The sequence below is a fragment of the Macrobrachium nipponense genome, chromosome 37 (assembly GCF_015104395.2).
Source record: "Macrobrachium nipponense isolate FS-2020 chromosome 37, ASM1510439v2, whole genome shotgun sequence".
Lineage (NCBI taxonomy): Eukaryota > Metazoa > Arthropoda > Malacostraca > Decapoda > Palaemonidae > Macrobrachium > Macrobrachium nipponense.
In genome coordinates this window covers 17020508-17043213 of record NC_061097.1, presented here as the reverse complement: position 1 = coordinate 17043213, position 22706 = coordinate 17020508, and the positions used below count along the sequence as shown (strand labels likewise).

At 46.9% G+C, this 22706-nt stretch overlaps 1 protein-coding gene across 1 annotated transcript in view; it reads right to left on the bottom strand.

Moving 5' to 3' along the window:
- Positions 1 to 22706, bottom strand: part of LOC135209312 (uncharacterized) — a 164039-nt gene that overhangs the window by 74591 nt on the left and 66742 nt on the right. Inside the window, exon 2 of the mRNA XM_064242017.1 lies at positions 15869 to 15939. Coding sequence (XP_064098087.1) covers positions 15869 to 15939 — 71 coding nt within the window. The remainder of the gene's footprint in view (positions 1 to 15868; positions 15940 to 22706) is intronic.

Here is a 22706-nt window from a genome sequence, read left to right as displayed (position 1 = left end):
CCAAATCCAGTCCACAGTAGCGAATGCCAAAACAACGATCCAGGTACGTCACCAAAAGTCCACAAAAGATGATCAATTGTCTAGAAAAGCGAATTCCAGTCAAGAGGTGGCAGCAACGATGTTGATACCACCGGCGACAGAAAATATATGAGTAGAAAACGGGAATGGTTCCTAGTCCTGCCGCCAGGGCAGGCCGGTAGATCACCTGACCTACCTGTAGCGAGTGGCGCGAAATTTGAATTTCTGTCGGGGACGACGGAGTCTTAGCTATGTATATATCTGACAGGTAAGTTGATTGTATGAAAATACAAATTAGTTACAAATTTGGTATTTGTTCATACACGAAACAAACCTTCGGTCTTAACATTAGGATAGACTTACTATTGGAGGGAGGTAAGTCTCTACAACTGACTGGGAGTTTGCCACCTTATCCATTTCCGAATATATAGGGAAATTCTAAGAGAATGGACAATGAACCTAGGACCAAAGATATAAGCGGATCTATTGGTTTTCTCCCACTGGGTGTAGATACCATTCTACTGTTTACTCTTGTCCCTTGCAACTGGATCCACCTTCACCCCTCTTTTCCCTATTATCCAGAGGGGTGTGTTGCTACTGAAAAGTATATCATCTCCTAAGATAGCTTCACAGTATGGCTGACCACCTCACCTGCATCTAGTCCGTTCCAGCATATGACGTACTCTCCTTCATTATTGCCCGTAGTTAAAGGAGTAGGAAGAAAGTAGTAAAGAAAAAAAAGGACCAGTCAATCCCATTCATTCTACTTTCATACCTTCATCTTAGACTAGACGCAAACTGACCCGCAGGGGCACTGGAGTGAACTATATCACTTGTGGGCCGCCACCACTGGACCCAAGGAAAAGGTGTCCAAGGATCTATGGGCAACATCTTTCAAATAAAATGAGGTGAAAGTTGTTTGGCGTTTCCACACACCAGCTTTCAGAATTTTATCCACAGACATGTTCTTTGTTAAATACCAGGGAAGCAACTCACGCCCCTGATGTCATGAGCTCTAGCTCCACCTGGCTATCTGACCCTCTGTCTTCTGCCGTATAAGCATCTCTGATCGTCTCCCTTAGCCAAAACGATATTGTATTCCTGGACACTTCCTTCTTGTTCCGTCCTGTACTTACGAACAACCTCCGGCACCCCGGCCTGAGGTGCTTGTTCTCTTTAAGTACTCCCTTAGTGCCCTGACGGGGCACAGGAGCATCTCAGCTTTGTCGTTGTCTACAAAGTCTGCCAAGGAAGGTATGGTAAAGGAGTCGAATCTGCCGTCTACTATTGTTGGATTTTGGGTGCTTGGCCACGAATTCTGGGACAAACTCAAATACCATTGATCTCCAACCTCTCGAGTGCTTAATGAGATATGAGAGGCCATGTAGCTCCCCACCCTTTTGGTTGAAGCCAGGGCCAATAAGAAGACTGTCTTCAGGGTCAGGCTCCTATCCGTGGACTGCCTTAGTGGTTCAAAAGGGGGTTTTGTCAGACTACTCAGTACCTTGGTCAGCTCCCAATCTGGGGCTTTTAGCTCCTTCGGTGGGGGGCAATGACTGTTCAAAGATCCTCATTCCAGCATGGCCCAGGCTCCCATGAAGACGACTATGTTCCACGCCTTTCATTCTATACGACTGAGGCTAGAGCCGCCCTGTACCCCTTCACTGCCAGATACAGACATATGTTTTTCTGTTCTGAGATATATCAGAAAGTCTGCTGAACTAACTGCTGAATAGTGGGTACGAGTGGAGACACGTTCCCTCTACGACACCAATCACAGTATGCTGTTTACCACTTTCCTTGGTATACTGTCGCAGATGATTTTCTGATATTACCTGCCATCCGAGTTGCTGCTTTCTGCGAAAACCCTCGCGCTCGGAGGAGATACTTGACAGTCTCCACCCGTTGAAGCGATAGGGACTTCATCGACTGGTGTACCTCCTCCACGTGCGGAGGGTGCTCCATGGAGGTACTCTCTTGGCACATCTACTAGGAGTTCCAGTAGGTCTGGAAAACCACTCTGCTTTCGGCCATAACGGGGTGGGGCTACCAGGGTCATCTTGAGGTTCTGAGACCGCATTACCCTGTTCAGAACCTGACGGATTAGACAAAAATGGAGGAATGCGTACACGTCCAGATTGTCCCAGGGGTGTTGTAGCGCATCTTCTGCTACTGCCTCTGCGTCTGGGACTACTGAACAATACACTTCCAACTTTTTGTTGTACCTGGTTGCGAATGGGTCTATGATCGGTCCTTCCCAACATGAGCATCCTGTCCACTACTGTTGTGTAGGACCACTCCGTTCCCAGAATCTGATCCCTGCGGCTCAACTTGTCGGCCACTATGTTTCTTTTTCCCGGAATATACCTGGCCTTGATGTCTATCAGGTTCTCTATAGCCCACTGGTGAAGTTGAACTGTCATCACATGTAACTGCCGAGAAACTAGGCCTCCTTGCTTGTTTATATAAGCTACTACTGTGGTGTTGTCTGACATCAATACCACTGAGTGCCCCTTTACTCTCTCCCTGAATTCCTGTAGAGCCAGAAAAGCTGCTTTCAACTCCAGCACGTTTATATGGAGTTCTCTGTCCTTGCAACTCCATTTTGCTGACACCATCAACTCCTCCATATGGGCTCCCCAGCCTTCTAGTGACGCATCCGAGAACAGCAAGAGGTCTGGGGAGGATTGCTGAAGGGGGACACCCACTGTCAGATTGTCGTCGTTCACCCACCACAGCAAGTCTTTCCTCACTTCTGTCGACAAGGGAATTTGCTCGTACGGGTGATCTACTGTTGGTGACCAAAACTCCTTCATCCTCCATTGTAGGGACCGAAGGTGTAGCCTTCCTTGTGGTACTAGCTTCTCCAGGGAGGTTAGGATTCCCAGCACCACCTGCCACTGTTTTGCTGGCTGTGTCTGCTTTCCCAGAAAGGCATTTACCACTTGTTTGCATTTCTCTACTCTTTGGTCTGTCGGGAATACTTTGGCTTGTGTTGTGTCTATCACCATTTGCCAGATATTCCACGTTGACTTGGATCCAACTGCGACTTCTCCTGATTCACCACAATACCTAGGCTGTGACAAAGCTGCAGGAGGGCCGCCCTGTCCCTGAGTAATTTCTCCCCTGGACTTTGCTATCACCAGCCAATCGTCCAGATATCTTATTAGCCTGATCCCCTGAGCATGCGCCCACGCCGACACGAGGGTGAACACTCTTGTAAAAACTTGAGGAGACGTTGTCAATCCGAAGCACAGGACCTTGAATTCGAAAGCTTTCCCTGCAAGACTGAAGCGGAGAAATTTCCTTGAAGACTGATGGACTGGTATCTGAAAGTATGCGTCCTTTAGATCGACTGTCAGCATAAAGTCTCCGATTCTGACTGCTTGTAGAACCGTTTTTGGAGTTTCCATCTTTGAAACTGGTTTTCCTTATAAACAGATCAGCGTTGACAGGTCTATTACTGTCCTCCACTCCCCGTTGGCTTTGGGTACCAGGAAAATCCTGCTGTAGAAGCCTTTTGTCGGACTCCATACTTGTTGCACAGCTCCTTTTTCCATCATCTTCTTCACTTCGTCCTGCAGAATAGTGGCCTTCTGAGATTTGTGGGCATAAGTGACGTGGGGTAATGGTTGATCTGTCAGGGGCGGGGTTTACCTCGAACGGGATCAATACCCGATCCTGAGAAACATCCACCACCACTGCTCTGTTCCCCTAGGTTTCCTGGACACACTTCCAGTGATTTGCCAGGCAACCCCCCACTGGTGTGGCCGAGTGATGGGAGGCGCCCATCCTATCTTCTTGAGCCTCTCCTCTTCCCCTATTGCCCCTTCCTCTGTTGTTTCTATTGTGAAAGGGCCGATGAGTTATCCTCTTGGGGAAGAGGGTCTTGTGACTCTATTAGGGATGCTATGTCTCACTGTCTTCTTTCGAGACATCTGCTGTTGTCTTCCCTCCAAAGGAGTAGTTTGACTGTTAGACGTTTTCCTAACTGCCTGTTGCACCAACCTATCGTTAGTGTCCATCCTTCTTCTATCTATCGCCTCTTCCAGTATGACCTCTGGCAACAGCAGTTGCGATTCCAAGATATCCCCATTCCTCATTGCTAACAGGGAATCCAAATCCACATTGCGGCTTAGTCTAGCCAACGCTGCATCTCTCCTCATTAGCAGGATATTTGCCCAAACATTGGCACTTACGTTTGTCAGGTACGCAATCGCCTTGGAACCTGACTGTAGTAATCTAATGAACAATGGTTCATCCACTACTTTCCTTGTTGCTTCCGAGGATGCAATCTTTGCCACTGCTGTCGACCAAAGGTCTAACCAAGAAGCAGCCTGAAAGACAGAAGAAGCTGTTGCTTCTAACGTAGCAGCCTCTTGGTACGTCATCGAAGGGCACTCCATTTTAACCTGATCCAAGGTTAATCCAGGCCTAACCTTACAACATTAGGGTTCATTTGTCTAGACAGCAAAGGGACCTTCGGTGTCGTATAATATTTCCTTTGCTTTATCATTGGAGGGGGAATAAATTTAAATGATCTATTAGATCTTAAGGAATTATCCCTCCCTGCAATCTTTGCGTTTACGTGTTGCAAGACCGATTCCGCATGACTCGAACAAGGCAATTCATACGACACCAGGAGGAAGCATACTGGCCGGTGTTTCTGTCTTCTCCGAAAGGTTATTGAATTGACGAATCAAATCAATCACCTCTGCATACGAGGCCAGAAACTCTTGGTTTTCCCCTTCCTCCGGCTCTAGTGTACCATTCTCCGTCACAAGGGATGTTGTCTCGCCTCTATCTTCTGACAGACGGCCCGGAATTCCACGGCCGCCTGCCCCTACGGCCGCAGTCTCTTTGATCTTTGCTGGCCGCTGTCGGCTCGATCCCGGATAGTCAGCAGGGGAACGAGAACGTCTCACTCTTTCTCTGCTCACGGATCTAGAGCGAGAATCTCGTCTAGATCTCCAAGATGAAGGCTCCCTTAAGACAGAGATAAGTTCGTCTCTATTAGTATTGGCATCGTTTTCCAGCGTCGGCGAGCCCGGCCTCGACTTCTATCCAGACGGACACTGCCCTTCCACGAACATATCCGCCGAGGTTGCCAACTCTCTATTTTTCGTACTTTTAATAGGAGCCTTATCGTCCTTCGTACGTATTTTGAACGGCCTTACGGGCGAAACTGGGACCTGCATTCCATCCTCTGCTGCACCTTTCGCCGCCAACGTCGATTTTACCAGAGGTATCGTAGTTTTTGCGATCCGAACTGGCAACTCCGCCACTGGCACTCCGCCCTCGGGCGGCCGCTAGCCCCGCCGGCCGTCACCTCCTCTCCAGCTTGTTTTCGGATTCTTGCGAACGGCTTCGTCTGCCAACCTTGTGCTTAATAGCCACTGACTTTCCAACCATTCTTGCTTTGACTTGGAAATGACAGTCTTGGTCCGAAGATGAGGAAGAATTGATTCTTCTCCTCTTAGCCCGAGGATCCGCCAGGAACTCCCGAATCCTCCTCCAACGCTTGACTGGCGCTCGCCGTGACGCTATCGGACTTAGCGATGACGCCGAACTAGAGGAAGAAGACAAAGAAGGCGAATCACACTTTTTCTTTTTGTCTCTCTTACTCATTCTCTTCTCTATATCCTGTAATTTCTGCATTACAGTTTGCATTGACGGGTCAGAAGGCGTATTAGCGTCTGGGTGCAGCGAAAAAGCGAGAATTCGTCCTGTGCGCTCACGCCTGCCATAATCGGAGTGGTGGACGTTGTGTGACGTCATCACGCCTGCCATATCGGAGTGTGACGTATGTTGTGACGTCATCCCACGCGTAGGGAGAGACTGAGAGGTTTCTGCTGGCAACCGCACGTTTGCTGCCAAACTACCTCCCACGTTCTGCATCGCTGTAACCACTGAGTGGGATGGTGAAGCCGCGGCATAATTCCCATAAATTGCAAGCCCGTCCCGGGGGATGAGGAACATTCAGCGCTGCCGGACCCTGCTGGAACCGTGACGTCATATAATGCGCAAGCAGACATCCAAGGTTGGTACGACTTGGTAGCCCCTAGCGCTGACCACGTACCATTTAACCTATGCGCTTGAGTAGCAGGAGCCTGGAACAAAGATGGCGGATCTCCCCCTCTACTTGCTGGGAACAAAGGAGAGTGCAAATTATTCATAAAATTACCCAAGGCCCCTCCTGACATTTCCGATACAGAACCGCTAGGAGAAACCGAAGGGGTATGAGACAAATCAAAAGCAGGTGGAGAAACATATGGAGCAACCTGGTTATTTGCCGAATAACAAAAAGGAAGTCGGTAAGGTTTGGTCCAATCCAAAAGATTGGCGTCACCCCACCCTTTTCCTTTTTATTGGCTTTTCCCATAGAAACTTCTTCCACTGTTCCACCGACCCAACCGTGACAAACAGAACACGGATTAGTAACCGTACATTCGTTTTCCCTGCACCTACTACACGTTGGATGAGGATCCATCGACACCGAAGTTAGGAACCTAGAACATGGAAAGCCACTGACTCCTGGGTATTTCCTTTGTCTCCTCTTCGAAACGGTAGACGATCCCGATGTTGAGGCAAAATTCTCCATCATACCACGTATACACTCTTACCACACACTGATCACACCTGGAGAAAGAAAAGGAATGAAAAATAAAAAATGAAATGGATAAAGAACGGGCAAACTGAAAAACCGGCTTAAATCAGATCGACAGTACATGTCTATCTTAAAGGCGGTAGGAAAAATAATGGTGGGTCACAGGTAGCCGTGGGCATTCGGGTATACATGCCCCCGTGACCTGGTATAGATGCCATTAGTCCCTGGATCTCACAAGTGTAATTTTAATTCTACCGGTTTCCAGCTTGGCGCTAGTAAATCCTAATGTTAAGACCGAAGGTTTGTTTCGTGTATGAACAAACCAAAAAATCAATCGGGATACTTAAGTAGCCAAAAGTTTCCAAAATCCAAGACGGAGGTGCTGAAAATGAAGTTTTTATGATAAAACAAGTTTAATGTATACTTACCTGGCAGGTATATATATAGCTATATCTCTGTTCCACCTGGCAGAAATTTTCAAAACTCGCGGCAATCGCTAGTAACCTATTAGTAGTTCAGGCAACCACCACCCCGTTACCGTGGCGCTAGCGCTAGGAAAACCGTTCCCAATTGGGCCAGATTTCTCTGAACCTGTCCCCTGAGGGGAGGCGGGTGGGAATTAAATTATATATACCTGCCAGGTAAGTATACATTAAACTTTGTTTTATCATAAAAACTTCATTTTAATGTATGACACTTACCTGGCAGGTAATATATAGCTGATTGACACATTTGGAGGTGGGTCAAGGACAGCAACATTCTTAGAGTATAAAAATATTATTAAAATATTATTAAAACTCCAGGTTCCTTACCTGCTAAGGTACTGACTTCATAGGTCCTGCCTCTAAGCCTGCTTAAACCTTAGTAGCTCTCAACAAGGAAGTGTCCTGTATGTTGAAGAAGCTAAGACTGGAACTGACAACTGGACGTGACCAATGTGTTGACAGATCCTTACAGCCTCTTATGCCACGGCATTCCAAGCTAGTAACAGATTATTTACCTGAACTACACACACATCACCAGATAATACCAACACGACTGAGAAAAGTACCGCACCCTTTTCTCAGACGACCAAAAAAACACAAACACCATCACCTAATAAAAACAACTAGCTTACAAGAAGGTTATGGGGTAGTAACTCCTTTGCCCAATACTGTACCCGAGGACACGTATGGACCTAGCGTCTGACAATTATCGAAGGTTGTCTGAACGTCCCTAAGATAATGAGACGCAAATATTGAATTAGTTCTCCAATATGTTGATTCAATAATCTCCTTGAGGGCTAAATTCTTTTTAAACGCTAATGAAGTCGCCACTGCCCTGACTTCATGAGCCTTCACTTTTAAAATACCAAAGCTCTGCTCTTCACACAACATATGAGCTCTTTAATTAACTCTCTCATGAAGAAGGCTAGAGCGGCGTTCTTCGTCATGGGTCTAGTGGGGTCTTTAACTGAACACCACAGAGCATCAGACCTCCCTCTGATAACTCTTGTTCTTTCCATATAACATCTCAACGCTCTCACTGGGCAGAGAACTCTTTGCTTGCTCGTTACCGACCAATTCAGCTAGACCCAAAACTTCAAAGAATCTTGGCCAAGGATTAGCTGAATCCTCATTCTTGGCCAAGAAACCTTCTTGGAATGAACACACTGCATTGCCGTGTCTCCATCCCACCTTCTTCGATATGGCCTGAAGCTCACTAACTCTTTTAGCAGTTGCTAATGCTACTAAAAGATAGTCTTCTTAGCAAGATCTCTCAGAGAGGATTCCTCTAACGGTTCGAATTTGCTAGAAGTTAAATACTTGCAAGACCACATCCAGGTTCCACGCAGGTGGCCTGCCTTCTGATTGTTTCTTCGTCCCAAACGACCTAATCAGATCTCTCAGATCTAAGTTATTCGAGATGTCTAGATCCCTGTGTCTAAACACTGAGGTTAGCATACTCTTATAACCTTTAATTGTCGAAACTGACAAGTGTAAACCTTCCTCAAGTAAAGAAGGAAATCTGCGATTTGGGTCACAGAGGTACTGGATGAAGACACTTTCCTGTTTTTACACCACTTCCGGAAATTGTCCCATTCGACTGATACACCGTGATTGTGGAGGTTCTCTGGCTCTAGCCACTGCACTGGCCACCTCTCTAGGATATCCCCTCGCTCTGACCAGACGTTCGATAGTCTGAACGCAGTCAGACCCAGAGCGAGGGTATTCTTGTGAAACCTGTCGAAGTGGGGTTGTTTGAGTAAATCTACTCTTAGAGGAAGCGTCCTTGGCGTATCTACCGTCCATTCCAGTACCTCTGTGAACCAACTTTGGGCCGGCCAAACGGGGCTATTAAGGTCATCCTCGTTCCTTTGCTCTCCCTGAACTTCTTCATCACTTTCCCCAGCACCTTGAACGGAGGAAAAGCGTACAGATCTAAGTTTGACCAATCCATCAGGAATGCATCTACCGCCACTGCTTCCTGTCTGGAATCGGAGAGCAATATGTTGGTAATCTCTTTGTTCTGGCTGTCGCAAACAGATCACTACCGGACGGCCCCACAACTTCCACAGGCTCTGGCAAACCTCCATGTGCAACGTCCACTCCGTCGAGAGAAGTTGCTCTCTCCTGCTCAACAGGTCCGCACCCACGTTCTTCTCTCCTTGTATAAAGAAAAACTGGTGAGTATCACGACCTTTTCCTCTTCTGCCCAAAGCAGAATTTCTTTTGCCAGATTGTAAAGGGGAAAAGAATGAGTTCCCCCTTGCTTCCGAATATATGCCAGAGCCGTGGTGTTGTCCGAGTTGACCTGCACTGTCTTGTTTCGAATCAACTCTCTGAAGTGCTTCAAAGCCAAGAAAATTGCCAACAGTTCCTTCCTGTTTATGTGCCACTTTGTTTCGTCATTGTTCCAAAGTCCCGACACCTCTTGAGGCCTAATGTCGCTCCCCAACCCGCGTCCCGACGCGTCGGAAAACAAGACGAGGTCTGGGTTCTTCTGCTGAGCGACATCCCTCTTGCTAACCTGCCTGGCGTTAGCCACCACTTTAATTCCTCCTTTACTTCGGTCGGAATTAGAAACTGGAAGGAATCCGGTTGCGATTTTCTTGGCCATGAATCCTTCAGGAAAAACTGAAGAGGTCTCATGTGCAGTCTTCCTAAAGAAATGAACCTCTCTAGTGAAGAGAGTGTGCCCAGTAGACTCATCCACTCTCTTGGTCAAAAGAGAGCATCGGTCTTTCTTTAGAAAATCCTGCACCTTCGACTGCATTGGGCTTGCCTTTCGGGGGACGGAAAAGCCCGAAAAGTCACTGCCGATATCTGAATCCCCAAATAAACTATCTGTTGTTGGGGCTGCAAACGGGACTTTCCCATATTCACTACCAGACCTAGGTCTTTTGCTAAGTCCAATGTTTGACTTACGTCCTCCAGACATTGAATTCTCGACTGGGATCTTATCAACCAGTCGTCCAGATACAAAGACACTCTGATCCCTCTTAAATGTAGCCATCTCGCCACATTGGACATCATCCTCGTGAATACTTGAGGGGCTGTGCAAAGGCCGAAGCATAGGGCCTTGAACTGAAAGACCCTGTCCTGAATCACAAACCTTAGATACTTCCTGCTTCCTGGATGAATCGGAATATGAAAGTATGCGTCTTGTAAGTCCAGAGTCGCCATCCAGTCCCCTGGACGTACCGCTGCCAGTACTGAATCGTTCGTCTCCATAGTGAACTTGGTCTTTTCTACGAAAAGATTCAGTTGACTTACGTCCAGCACTGGCCTCCAACCTCCCGAGGACTTTGCAACCAGGAACAGACGGTTTGTAAAATCCCGGAGATTCGTGATCCAGAACAGGTTCTATTGCTCCTTTCTCTAGCATGGAAGCTACTTGCTCCCACAGAGCCGCTTTCTTCTCTAAATCGTTGTAATTTGCCCCGAGGCTCTCGGAGATGTGCGAGAGGGGGTCTTTTCACGAAAGGAATCTTGTATCCTTCCCGAGCTACGTTGACAGCCCAGGGATCTGCCTTCATTTGTTGCCAGACTTCCCAGAAACCTTGAAGTCTGGCTCCCACTGTCGTCTGGAGGACCGAGTTCTCATTCTTTAGAGGTGGGTTCTTGGCTCCTCTTTTCGCTGGTACTCTCTTACCCCTTAAAGGAAAGGCGGGTCTGAGCGAATTGTTCTCCTCGAAAGGGCTGTTGCGACGGTCTAGTCTCCTTTGGCGTCTTCTTCACCAACTTGGTTGGTAAGAACTTCTTAACCGAAGAAGAAAGAAGATCTTGAGTGGCTTTCTGCGAAAGGGATAGAGCTATATCCCTAATCACCTCTGAAGGAAACAGCTGTTTCGAAAGGGGAGAGAACAGTAACTCCGATTTCTGAGAGTTAGAAACTCCTTTTGAGGCGAACGAACACAAGAAGCGATCTCTTCTTAAGCACTCCTGCTGTGAATAACGAAGCCCAGCTCGTTCGTTCCGTCTCTAAGGCCGATTATCCATGCAGGACATAATGCTCTTAGCTGTTTCTAAGTCCTGCGAATCCTCTTCTCCTATGGAATTCGCTAGCGCTCCCAAAGACCAATCCAAGAAATTAAAGACTTCGAAATCCCCCCTTCCCTAAAAAATCCCTTTAAATAGATGGTCAAATTCCGAGGACGTCCACCAGACCTTGGCCGACTGTAACGCCTGTCTGCGTGAGCTGTCCACTATACTGGAGAAGTCCCCCTGGGAGGAGGCAGGTAGCCCCAGGCCTAGACTTTCTCCAGTAGCGTACCATACTCCTGATTTAGAAGCTAACTTAGCTGGAGGAAAAACAAAAGAGTATTTCCCCGCTTCTTTCTTGTCCTTCATCCAGTCATTCACCCGTTGAAGGGCCTTCTTTGCCGAAATTGACATCGTCATTTTCAGGAAGGAGGACTTCTTTGGAGTCCTAGTCTTGGAAAACTGTGATAAGGGGGATAACGGAGCTGTCGGTTTAAATTCCCCCTCAAAAAACAGCAATAAGACGTGAAGTCAGAACCTTATTATAATCTGAAGAAGGTTCTGTATTCTTTTCTTCAATTACTTCCAACTCTTCTTCTGTTGAAGAAATATCTTGCAAGTCGTCGTCGTATTTACGCTTCGTTGACGGACTAGCGTCCTGCCGCCTGCGTCCTGCGGCTAGCGAAGCATCGGCGTCCTGCCGCCTCTCGATGTCTTGCCGCCTGCGTCCTGCGGCTACCGATGCGTCTGCGTCCTGCCGCCTCTCGATGTCCTGCCGCCTGCGTCCTGCGTCCATCGTAGACACGCCTGCTCCTGCCGCCTGCGTCTGCGTCCACCATTGGTCCCGCCCGCGTCCTGACGTTTGCGTCCTGCTTCTTCCGACACTATTTTCCTCCTAGCGCCAGTGCGCCCTGCGTCCTCGGCGAACGCGTCCTTGTCTTCCCTTTTCGAAGACTTAATGGGAAGGAAATCGTCCTTACGCCTCGAAGATGCTTGTTCAGGAGCATCCCAAGACTTCACCAACACTGCCAACTTGGACTGCATTTCCCGTAAGAAATGCTTCGTACCATCCTCCTGAATGGTAGACGACGAAGGATGAGGATTACGAGCTGGACTGCGACCTAAAGGAGAGCGATCTTGTACTCTACCCGACGGAGAAATACGAGGGGAGGATCCATAAGAAGATGGAGGCGATTCTCCCAAGGCAATACCATGCCGAGACGGACGTATATCGCCAGTGCGATTTGCGTCCTCTCTAGTACGAAAAATCCTTTTCCTCTTGATCGGTACTGCTCCCCCGTCTTCCGAGGATGACAACACCTCAGGACTACTCCAAGCCTCACTATCTTGCACCTGTCTCTCGAGGAGCAGTTGATGTCCTGAACGTCCTCTTGAGTGGGCGAGACACCACTGCATACCGACGTTCTCGCTCGGAAGTCGAACCTTCCGAGGACGCACACTTCCCAGTTACGCCTTTTCTGCGGCGAACTGCAACAGCCTGGGAATTTGCAACAGGACTGTTCGAAGGGACGCCTGACCGTGTCAAAACCTCTCTCGCCTCCCTTCGACTGTCGACATGCCTTCTCCCTTGGGTCTGGGAGCTTGACAGAGGTCTAGGTCTAGGAGCACGAGAGAGACGATCAGACACCCCCTCCACTACACTTTCACTGACATCGAAAGCACTAACTTTGTCTGTAAGTCGCTGTATCTGGTCGCCCATGGACGCAAGGACAGCGAACACTTTCACAATATTTGTATCGTTCGTGTCCTCCGATACAGCAGCGGGCGCAGGAGATACCTGGGGAGAAGGAACTACCAATTCTACATTAAGGAGCGGAGCTGGAGAGGAAATACAATCACTCCTTTTACTCGAAGAATTTGATTTCTCACTACGAGAAACAGATCTCCTTACACGATCTTTCTCCAGTCTCTCAACGTATTTCATAAAGACCTTCCATTCCTTCTCTGATAAATTCTCACATTCAATGCATCTATTCTCCCAAGTACACACATTCTCCCTACATTTCTTACAAACGGTATGAGGGTCGACCGAAGCTTTCGGCAGTCTTACCTTACACCCCTCTTTTACACACACTCTAAACATACTTCCCGAGTCAGACATCTTAAAGAACAATCCAAAGCGAATGCCAAGCTAACGTTTCCGAGTACAATACCAAAATCCAAGATCAGTCAGCAACGAGAATGAAAATTCTAGCAGGGAACCACCAACAATGTTGCCGGTTCGGCTGGCAGAGAAAATCTGGCCCAATTGGGAACGGTTCCTAGCGCTAGCGCCACGGTAACGGGGTGGTGGTTGCCTGAACTACTAATAGGTTACTAGCGATTGCCGCGAGTTTTGAAAATTTCTGCCAGGTGGAACAGAGATATAGCTATATATATACCTGCCAGGTAAGTGTCATACATTAAAACAATGTTTACAGCACCGGCGACAGAAAAAATCAGAATAGAAAATGGGAATGGTTCCTGATACCCGCCTCCCAGCGGCGGGAATGGGTGCTAACCACCTGACTCCCACTACGTGTGTCGTAAGTTTTTAAAATTCTGTTGGACTTCGGAGAATACAGCTATACTATATATATCTGACAAGTAAGTTTCATGAACAAACTGCTAAATAAAAATGCTATCTCTCACTTCAGGGAAATTCTAAAATTCAGGCAAAAACATACATCAAAGGAAAAGTATTTTGAGAGAAAAAAAAACATAGTGAGCCTCATGAAGAGTACAGTCCCCCTTGGAAGAGGCAGAAACTCCCAGAGAAGGGGCTTTCCCAGTCGAGTACAATAAGTACTCTTTAGCATCAAATGACCAGGAGGAACACTAAACACCACTTTACCAAGCTCCCTCTTCTCTACTAACCAGCTGTTAACATTCACTAAAGCTTTCCTAGAAGATGAGAAAAGCACCATCTTTGGTAGCCTGTAAGACTCTACAGGTTGTCTTATCATGTCTCTATCTTTGGTAGCCTGTCAGCCTCTACAGGTTGTCTTATCATGTCTCTATCTTTGGTAGCCTGTCAGACTCTACAAGTTGTCTTATCATGTCTCTATCTTTGGTAGCCTGTCAGACTCTACAGGTTGTCTTATCAGGTCTCTATCTTTGGTAGCCGGTCAGAACTACAAGTGGCTTATAATGTCTCTATCTTGGTAGCCTGTCAGATCTACAGTTGTCTTATCATGTCTCTATCTTTGGTAGCCTGTCAGACTCTACAGGTTGTCTTATCATGTCTCTATCTTTGGTAGCCTGTCAGACTCTACAGGTTGTCTTATCATGTCTCTATCTTTGGTAGCCTGTCAGACTCTACAAGTTGTCTTATCATGAAGGCCGAGCCTGGAGACATATACTCCCTGAGGGAAAAGAAGGTTGGGTAGCAGAAAAAGAAGTACTTTAACAGCGAAGCATACACCGACTTTGTCTGTTGATCAACAACTACTTCCGCTTCTTTATTCGATGATCCTCCAAAAGAACTTAAGTCTGGCTCCTCCTGAGCAGTCAACGAGTGTTTCTGTATAAGACCCAGAATATTGTCCAACTGTTGTTGGATAGGATCCAAAGAAGGATCTGAGACAGTAGAAGTTGGCGCCACACTCATGGCTACTGGCGCCTCACAGGCCGAAAGGAGTATCGCCACAGGTGAGCGTGCATACAGAGGGAAACACACTGGCAATGGAAAGTCACACTCTGGGAGGACTGACATTGGGTCTCACACTGAACATCATTCAGACACTATACGCTCGGACACTTGACATACAGACACTAGGCGCTCCTTTGACACACCATGCTTCTTCAAAGCAGAAGACCTCTTTGGAGCCAAATACTGGCATTCCAACACAGAAGGCATCAGGATCAGCAGGAAAGGAGGCAGGTAACAGAGTAGGAGGATCAGCAGGAAAGGAGGCAGGTAACAGAGTAGGAGGTAAAGTTGGAGGGCTGGTGATAGGTGAGGAAAGCAATCACAGGCGTGGAGGTACAGGTTGAATAACAACATCCAATTTCAAAGTGGAACCCTGACAATGCACTGCCCTAGCCTCAACTCTAATAGATGCTCTGCTCTCTGTCTTTCCTTCTGGAGTTTATCAACATGAACTTCTAAAATTATCCATTTCCCCTGATCCCAGTCTTTGCATTCATCACATTTAAGTTCAAATGAGATTGATAAGTAAAAATTGCCAATAACCAAAACCGGTTAATGGTGCCTCTGTTAGGTATGTATCAGAGCCAATACTCGATTATTGGTGCCAATAACTGGGAATCAGTGCATATCGGCGCCGAAAATCAAAAATTTTTGGCGCTGTAGAAGTGCCATAAAACCGTATCGCCGATAACTGGGGACTATCTGTACTGAGTCAAACTATACTAAAAAACTTCCATTAATCACTAAATAAGCTAACGATGACTAGTGAAAAACCAAACAAATGAATACCTCACCAAAGGCAAAAGACACAACCATCTGAAGAAATTTGAATTAGAGCTGCTCGACAACCAATGTGTAGTCGTTAACTGGCAAAAATGAATAGGCTTTCCTACAGTTACACCTACTCTTCCCCAGATGTGGGCAGGGCCTAATTACCTATATCAAAACAATGTCTTAATTTTGAACTGCCGGCAGAGTAGAAACTTATAGCTATATATTGTTCCTTGGTAAGTTACTTGCATAAAAATAATACAGTAGTAGTATATATTTTATAATTCTATTCTGTAAATGATTAATTCTATTTTGTAATAAACAACAAACTAAAGGGAAGTAACCCAAAATGCTTACCCATGAACACGCGACTGTGCTTGTGCTGTCCTTTCTAGAGCCAATTTTTCCAGTCGTTCTTCTAAAACAGCCTGAAAAGAAAATAATTAGTAAATACATTTAATGTCCTGCTATGCCAAAATAGCAAACTTATTCTAAATTCTAAGCATATGGTCTCTCTCTCTCAATCCACCCATGTTTGATTCTTGAACCAAATGGGCATGTACATGGGCAAGTATATCATATTAATTGTTAATCAACTGTTGTGAACTGCTATTCACAGGATATTAATAAGATTCATGCGAAGTACCCGTAATACAATTTCTTCTATAGGCAACTAACTCTTAACTAACTTTTCCCCAGCATCTGGTGAGTGTGGCAACCCATCCAACCTCATCTAGCCAGACTTGTAGGAAAAATAGAACTACAAATGGAAAAAAAAGAGTGGCCAAATGAAATAACAGAAGTGATAGATTAACTTTTGAAATTGGGTAATAAGATTTAGGAAAAATATAAGCTACATTACAGTTTAGTTGTCTGGGGTTAGATAAATGTTACGTTCTTGTTTGGTCAGCTGTTATACATAGAATGATGGCTCTAACCATTAGGTTGAGCTAACATCTCTGTGTGAGCACTTGCTCATTTAATCATCCCAAACATCAAGGAGGAGATAGAATTTGAAAAATGATATTGTCATGATACAATAAAGTTTTATACATACTTACCTGACAGATATATACTTAGCTATAAACTCCGTCGTCCCCGACAGAAATTCAAATTTCGCGGCACACGCTACCGGTAGGTCAGGTGATCTACCGCCCTGCCCTGGGTGGCAGGACTAGGAACCATTCCCGTTTTCTAATCAGATTTCTTCTCTTCCACCTGTCTCCTGTGGAAAGGCTGGGTGGGCCATTAATCGTATATATCTGTCAGGTAAGTATGTATAAAACTTTATTGTATCATGACAATATCATTTTTATACACTCAACTTCCCTGCCAGATATATACTTAGCTGATTAGCACCCATTGGTGGTGGGTAAGAGACAGCTAACTACTGAAATAGACAGGTAAACAACATATGTTGTAGGTATTAATAAAACTTGGTTCCTACCTGATTAGGCGGAAGACTTCGTGGCTACTGCCCAGGAGTCTGCTTCGCCTCAAGAGCCTCAGCGAGATATTGATCTATGGCTAAGAGTTCTTGTGGGTCTGCCAATGGGGTCTTATCCACATACTCGGCAGAGCCTAAAGGCCTTTGTCATTGGGTGCTATTCCACAAACATGACAATACACCTTGTTCAAGGAGCACAACACCGATCCCGATCACCTGATCCTAACATCCATGTTAGTTCTAAAGATTGTAAGGAGTTTTCCCCAAACTCCCTATAAACAACCAATAACTCGAAACATAAAATCACGTACACTTTATAACAAAACAAACAAAAATGATATTGTTAGTATACAATAAAGTTTTGTACATACTTACCTGGCAGATATATACATAGCTTACGACTCTGACGTCACGACAGAAAATTCAAATCTCGCAGCACACGCTACAGGTAGGTCAGGTGATCTACCTTACCCGCCGCTGGGTGGCAGGTGTAAGAACCAACCCCCCCTTTCCAGTCAGATTTTTCTCTTCCACCTGTCTCCTGAGGGGAGGCTGGGAGGGCCATCAATCGTATATATCTGCCAGGTAAGTATGTACAAAACTTTATTGTATACTAACAATATCATTTTTGTACATGAACTTCCCTGCCAGATATATACATAGCTGATTGACACCCTTGGTGGAGGAAGAGAGACTTATAAGTCCAGAGAAAGGGGAAATAACATATGTTAAAGTAAAAAATACCCTTGGTTCTTACCTGATTTAGGCAGAAGACTTCGTAGTTACTGTCTACAAGTCTGCTTTGCCTGAAGAGTTACAGCAAGGGCGTGACCTATAGCTGAAAAACTCTTTGGATCTACCAATGGGAACTGACTCCTCTTACTTGGCAGAATCCAGTCAATGGGGATCAACCCACTTAAATGACAGAGCCTGTCCACTACCCTTGCAAGGAGCTTCAAGCACAAAACGATCACCTAACCAAATACAAATGTTAATACTACGAAAGAGGGAGGTGCCTCCTGCATCCTCCTTCCCACAACCAAAAAACACAATACAAATACAATAAGGGAAAATATATAAAAAGGATATGCTTCAGCTCCCTGCCCCAGCACTGAATCCGCCGATACGTACGGGCCTAACCCAAAGCACTTCTCATACGTAATCCTTACGTCTTTCAGGTAGTGGTTGGCAAAGACTGACTCACACCTCCAATAAGTCGTCTTCATGAGGTTTTGTAGGGACATGTTCTTCTTGAAAGCCAAAGACGTAGAGATGGCCCTTACCTCATGTGCCTTGACTTTAAGAAGTCTAAACTGATCTTGATCACAAGATGCGTGAGCTTCTTTGATAAGGTTCCTTATAAAGAATGACAGGGCGTTCTTTGATAAGGGCCTATTAGGGTCTCTTACGGAACACCATAGGAAGTCTGAGTTAGCCCTAAGCTGTTTCTTCTTCTGGAGATAAAACTTTAAGCTCCTTACAGGGTAAAGGGTCCTCTCCTCTTCTGATCCAACTAGAGAGGATAAGCTTTTAATTTCGAAGCTCCTGGGCCAAGGTGAAGAGGGGTTTTCATTCTTGGCCAAGAAAGACGGCAGAAACGAACACACAGCTGAGTCTCCTTGGAACCCAACCTCTCCTTCCAAAGCTTGCAGTTCGCTTACTCTCTTAGCCGAAGCTAAAGCGCAGAGAAACAAGGTCTTCATAGTAAGATCTCTGAAGGAAGCTGAATGGAGAGGTTCGAATCTAGCGGATCTTAAGAACGAAAGCACTACGTCCAGGTTCCAGCTTGGTGTTAAACCAGAGTTCCCTTTAGAAGTCTCAAACGACTTGATTAAGTCATGCAGATCCTTATCTTTGGAGATGTTTAATCCCCTGTGTCTGAACACAGAAGATAGCATACTCCTGTAGCCCTTAATGGTAGAGACTACCAAACCGCATTTTTCCCTCAGGAAAATAAGAAAATCTGCTATCTGGGTCACAGAGGTACTGGAGGAGGAAACGTTCTACTGGTAGACCTTGGAAGTGGAAGGTCTCCGTGCATTGGCAATTGCTCTTGCAGACTTTGACGAAAACCCCTTAGCTCTGACCAGACTCTTGATAGTCTGAATCCAGTCAGACTGAGAGCGTGGAGGTTCTTGTGAAACCTGTCGAAGTGGGGCTGTTTGAGCAGATCGACTGTTAGTGGCAGGGATCTTGGAACATCTACCAACCATTCCAGTACCTCTGTGAACCAGTCTTGGGCGGGCCAGAATGGAGCTATCGAGGTCATCCTTGCTCCTTCTGATGCTGAGAATTTCCTTAGTCTCCCCTAGAATCTTGAAAGGAGGAAACGCATAAAGGTCTAGGTTGCTCCAGTCCAACAGGAACGCGTCTACCGCTACTGCTTTCGGGTCTGAAATCGGTGAGCAGTACAGGTCTTTCCTCGCGTTCCTGGCAGTTGCGAAGAGGTCCAGATGAGGTCTGCCCCAGAGCTTCCACAGTCCCTGGCATACGTCCGAGTGAAGGGTCCATTCTGAGGGAAGGACTTGGTTTCTTCTGCTGAGCAGATCTGCTCTGACATTTCTTTCTCCCTGCACGAACCTGGTGAGGAGACATATCTCCCTTTCCTCCGACCATAAGAGAAGCATTCTTGCTGTTTCGTACAGGGAGAATGAGTGAGTCCCCCCTTGTTTCCGAATGTAAGCCAGGGCTGTGGTGTTGTCCGAGTTGACCTGAACTGAAGACTTCTGAACGAGAGGTTCGAACTCCTTGAAGGCTAACCAAATCGCCATGAGCTCTTTTTTGTTTATATGCCAGGACACCTGTTCCCCCATCCAGGTGCCTGACACTTCTCTGGATCCTAGAGTCGCTCCCCAACCTTTGTCCGATGCGTCTGCAAACAAGACTAGGTGGGGGTTTTTCAACCGTAAGGAAATGCCTTCCTTGAAAAGAAGAGGGTTTGCCCACCATCAGAGATCCTCTTTTATCTCGTTCGTGATTTTGAATACAAAATCTAGGTTCTGAGCACCCCGATTCCAGTTCCGATTCAGGAAGAACTGTAGGGGTCGGAGGTGCAACCTCCCTAGAGAAACTAATTGCTCCAGCGAGGAGAGTGTCCCCAACAGACTCATCCACTGCCTCGCTGTGCATACATCTTTCTCCAGAAAGGTTGCGACCTTCTCTGCACAACGATTGATCCTTTGCGGGGATGGAAAAGCCCGAAAAACCTGAGAAACCATCCGAATCCCCAGATAAATACGATCTTGGCTGGGGATTAGCTGTGATTTCTCGAAGTTTATCAGTAAACCCAGAGAATTCGCTAAGGTCAGAGTGATGTGAAGGTCCTCCAGACATTTCTGCTTCGATTTGGCCCTGATCAGCCAATCGTCCAAGTAAAGGGACACCCTCACTCCTTCGAGATGAAGCTATTGGGCTACGTTCTTCATCAGCCCTGTAAAGACTTGAAGGGCTGTGGAGAGGCCGAAGCACAAAGCCCTGAACTGAAACACTTTCCCTTTCCACATGAATCTCAGGAACTTGCGCGAAGAAGGATGGATTGGCACATGAAAATAAGCGTCCTGAAGGTCTAGTGACACCATCCAGTCCCCTGGACGAAGGGCGGCTAATACTGAGGATGTCGTCTCCATCGTAAACCTTCTCTTCTTCACAAAGACATTCAGGGCGCTTACGTCCAGACCCGGTCTCCATCCTCTTGAGTTCTTGGGCACAAGAAAAAGACGGTTGTAGAAACCCGCGGAATGAGGGTCCTGCACCATCTCTATCGCTTGCTTCTCCAGCATCAGCTCTACTGCTAGAGCAAGGGCCTGATTCATATGAGGGTCTTTGTACCTGGCCACTAACTCCCTTGGTGTGGTGGTCAAAGGTGGTCTCGACACGAAGGGAATGAGGTACCCCTTTTGATTATAGAGAGGGACCAGATTGTTCCGCCCCTTCTGTGCCCAGACGTCTGCAAAACACAGCAGTCTGGCACCTACTGCAGTCTGGAGGACACTCGTACTATTTCTTCGCTCTGATAGAAAGAGAAAAGGTCCTTCCTCTTCTAGGAGGTCTTGTTCCTCTGGAGGAAGAAGCGCGGGAAGAAGGGCCTCCTTGAAAGGGCTCTTGCTTGATCGAAGCCTCCTTCTTCGCCTTAGGTTGAAAAGAAGCCTTAGGAGTTCTCGCTGAGCGAGCCAACATATCTTGCATCGCTTTAGCAGAAAGAAGCGTTGGGAAAATGTCGTTTATGATCTTCTTGGGGAAGAGTTGCTGGGAAGCTTAGCAAAAACAACAGCGACGATCTCTGCGCGTGCGACACCGCTTTAGTTAAAAAGGAGCAGAAAACTGCCCTCTTCTTAACAACTCCTGCCCCGAAAAGCGAAGCTATCTCTCCAGAACCATCTCTCACTGCCTTGTCCATGCAAGACAATACAGAATGTAAATCTTCCGGAGATAAAGAGTCTTGATCCCTCGTCTTCTTAGCTAAGACTCCTAGGGTCCAGTCGAGGAAGTTAAACACTTCCAGCACCCTGAACATTCCCTTCAGAAGGTGGTCGAGTTCGCTCATTCCCCACATCGTCTTAGCTGAATTAAGCGCCGAACGCCGCGCGGAATCCACCAACGAAGAGAAGTCCGAGTCTGCAGAAGCTGGAAGAGTCAAACCCAAAGGTTCCCCCGACTCGTACCAGAATCCCATCTTTCCGGTAAGTTTGGAAGGTGGGAAGGAAAAAACTGTCTTCCCCTTCTCCTCCTTGGAGACCAACCAATCTTCGAAGCTCTTGAGCGCTTTCTTCATTGACACCGTAGGTTTCATTTTCACCACCGACGACGTCTTCGAAGTTTTAGCTGTAGAAAACAATGAAGGTGGAGAAGGAGGTGCAACCTCCGAAAGAGACTCTCCAAATTCTTGCAAGAGTTCAGTCAATCTCTTGTAACAGGAACCTGAAGAATCCTTCGGAAGATCTTCCTCAGAAGCACCACGTCCTTCTTCCGAAGAAAGACGTTTGGACGATCGGCTGCCTATAGGAGAGCGCCTACCAGGAGAACTCCTACTGGGAGAGCGCCTGCTGGGAGAGCGCCTGTTGGGAGAGCGCTTGCTGGGAGAGCGCCTGTCGGGAGAGCGCCTGCTGGGAGAGCGCCTGCTGGGGGAGCGCCTGCCGGGAGAGCGCCTACTGGGAGAGCGCCTGCTGGGAGAGCGCCTACTGGGAGAGCGCCTACTGGGAGAGCGCCTGCTAGAGGAGGCGCGTCTGTCCAAATCCTTGTCAGAGACAACTGAAGGGCTCCTAGTATGAGGAGAGCGCCTATCAGGAAACTTACGCCTGCTAGGCTCTAGGCGCCTATCACGTTCTAAGCGCTTGTCAGGCCCTTGGCGCTTGTCCAATCCAACTCGCTTGTCAGGCTCTTGGCGCCTGTCACAAAGCGAAAAGTCTTCCGAAGAAGAACGTCTATCATACGCAAAGCGTTTGCGAGGTACTGAGTGTCTGTCTGAACGAGTGCGTTCGCAAGAAGGCGATAATATGATATTGTTATAATACAATAAAGTTTCATACATACTTACCTGGCAGATATATACTTAGCTAAGACTCCGTCGTCCCCGACAGAAATTCAAATTTCGCGCCACTCGCTACCGGTAGGTCAGGTGATCTACCTGCCTGCCCTGGGCGGCAGGACTAGGAACCATTCCCGTTTTCTATCATATTTTCTCTCTTCCACCTGTCTCCTGCGGGGAGGCTGGGTGGGCCATTAATCGTATATATCTGCCCGGTAAGTATG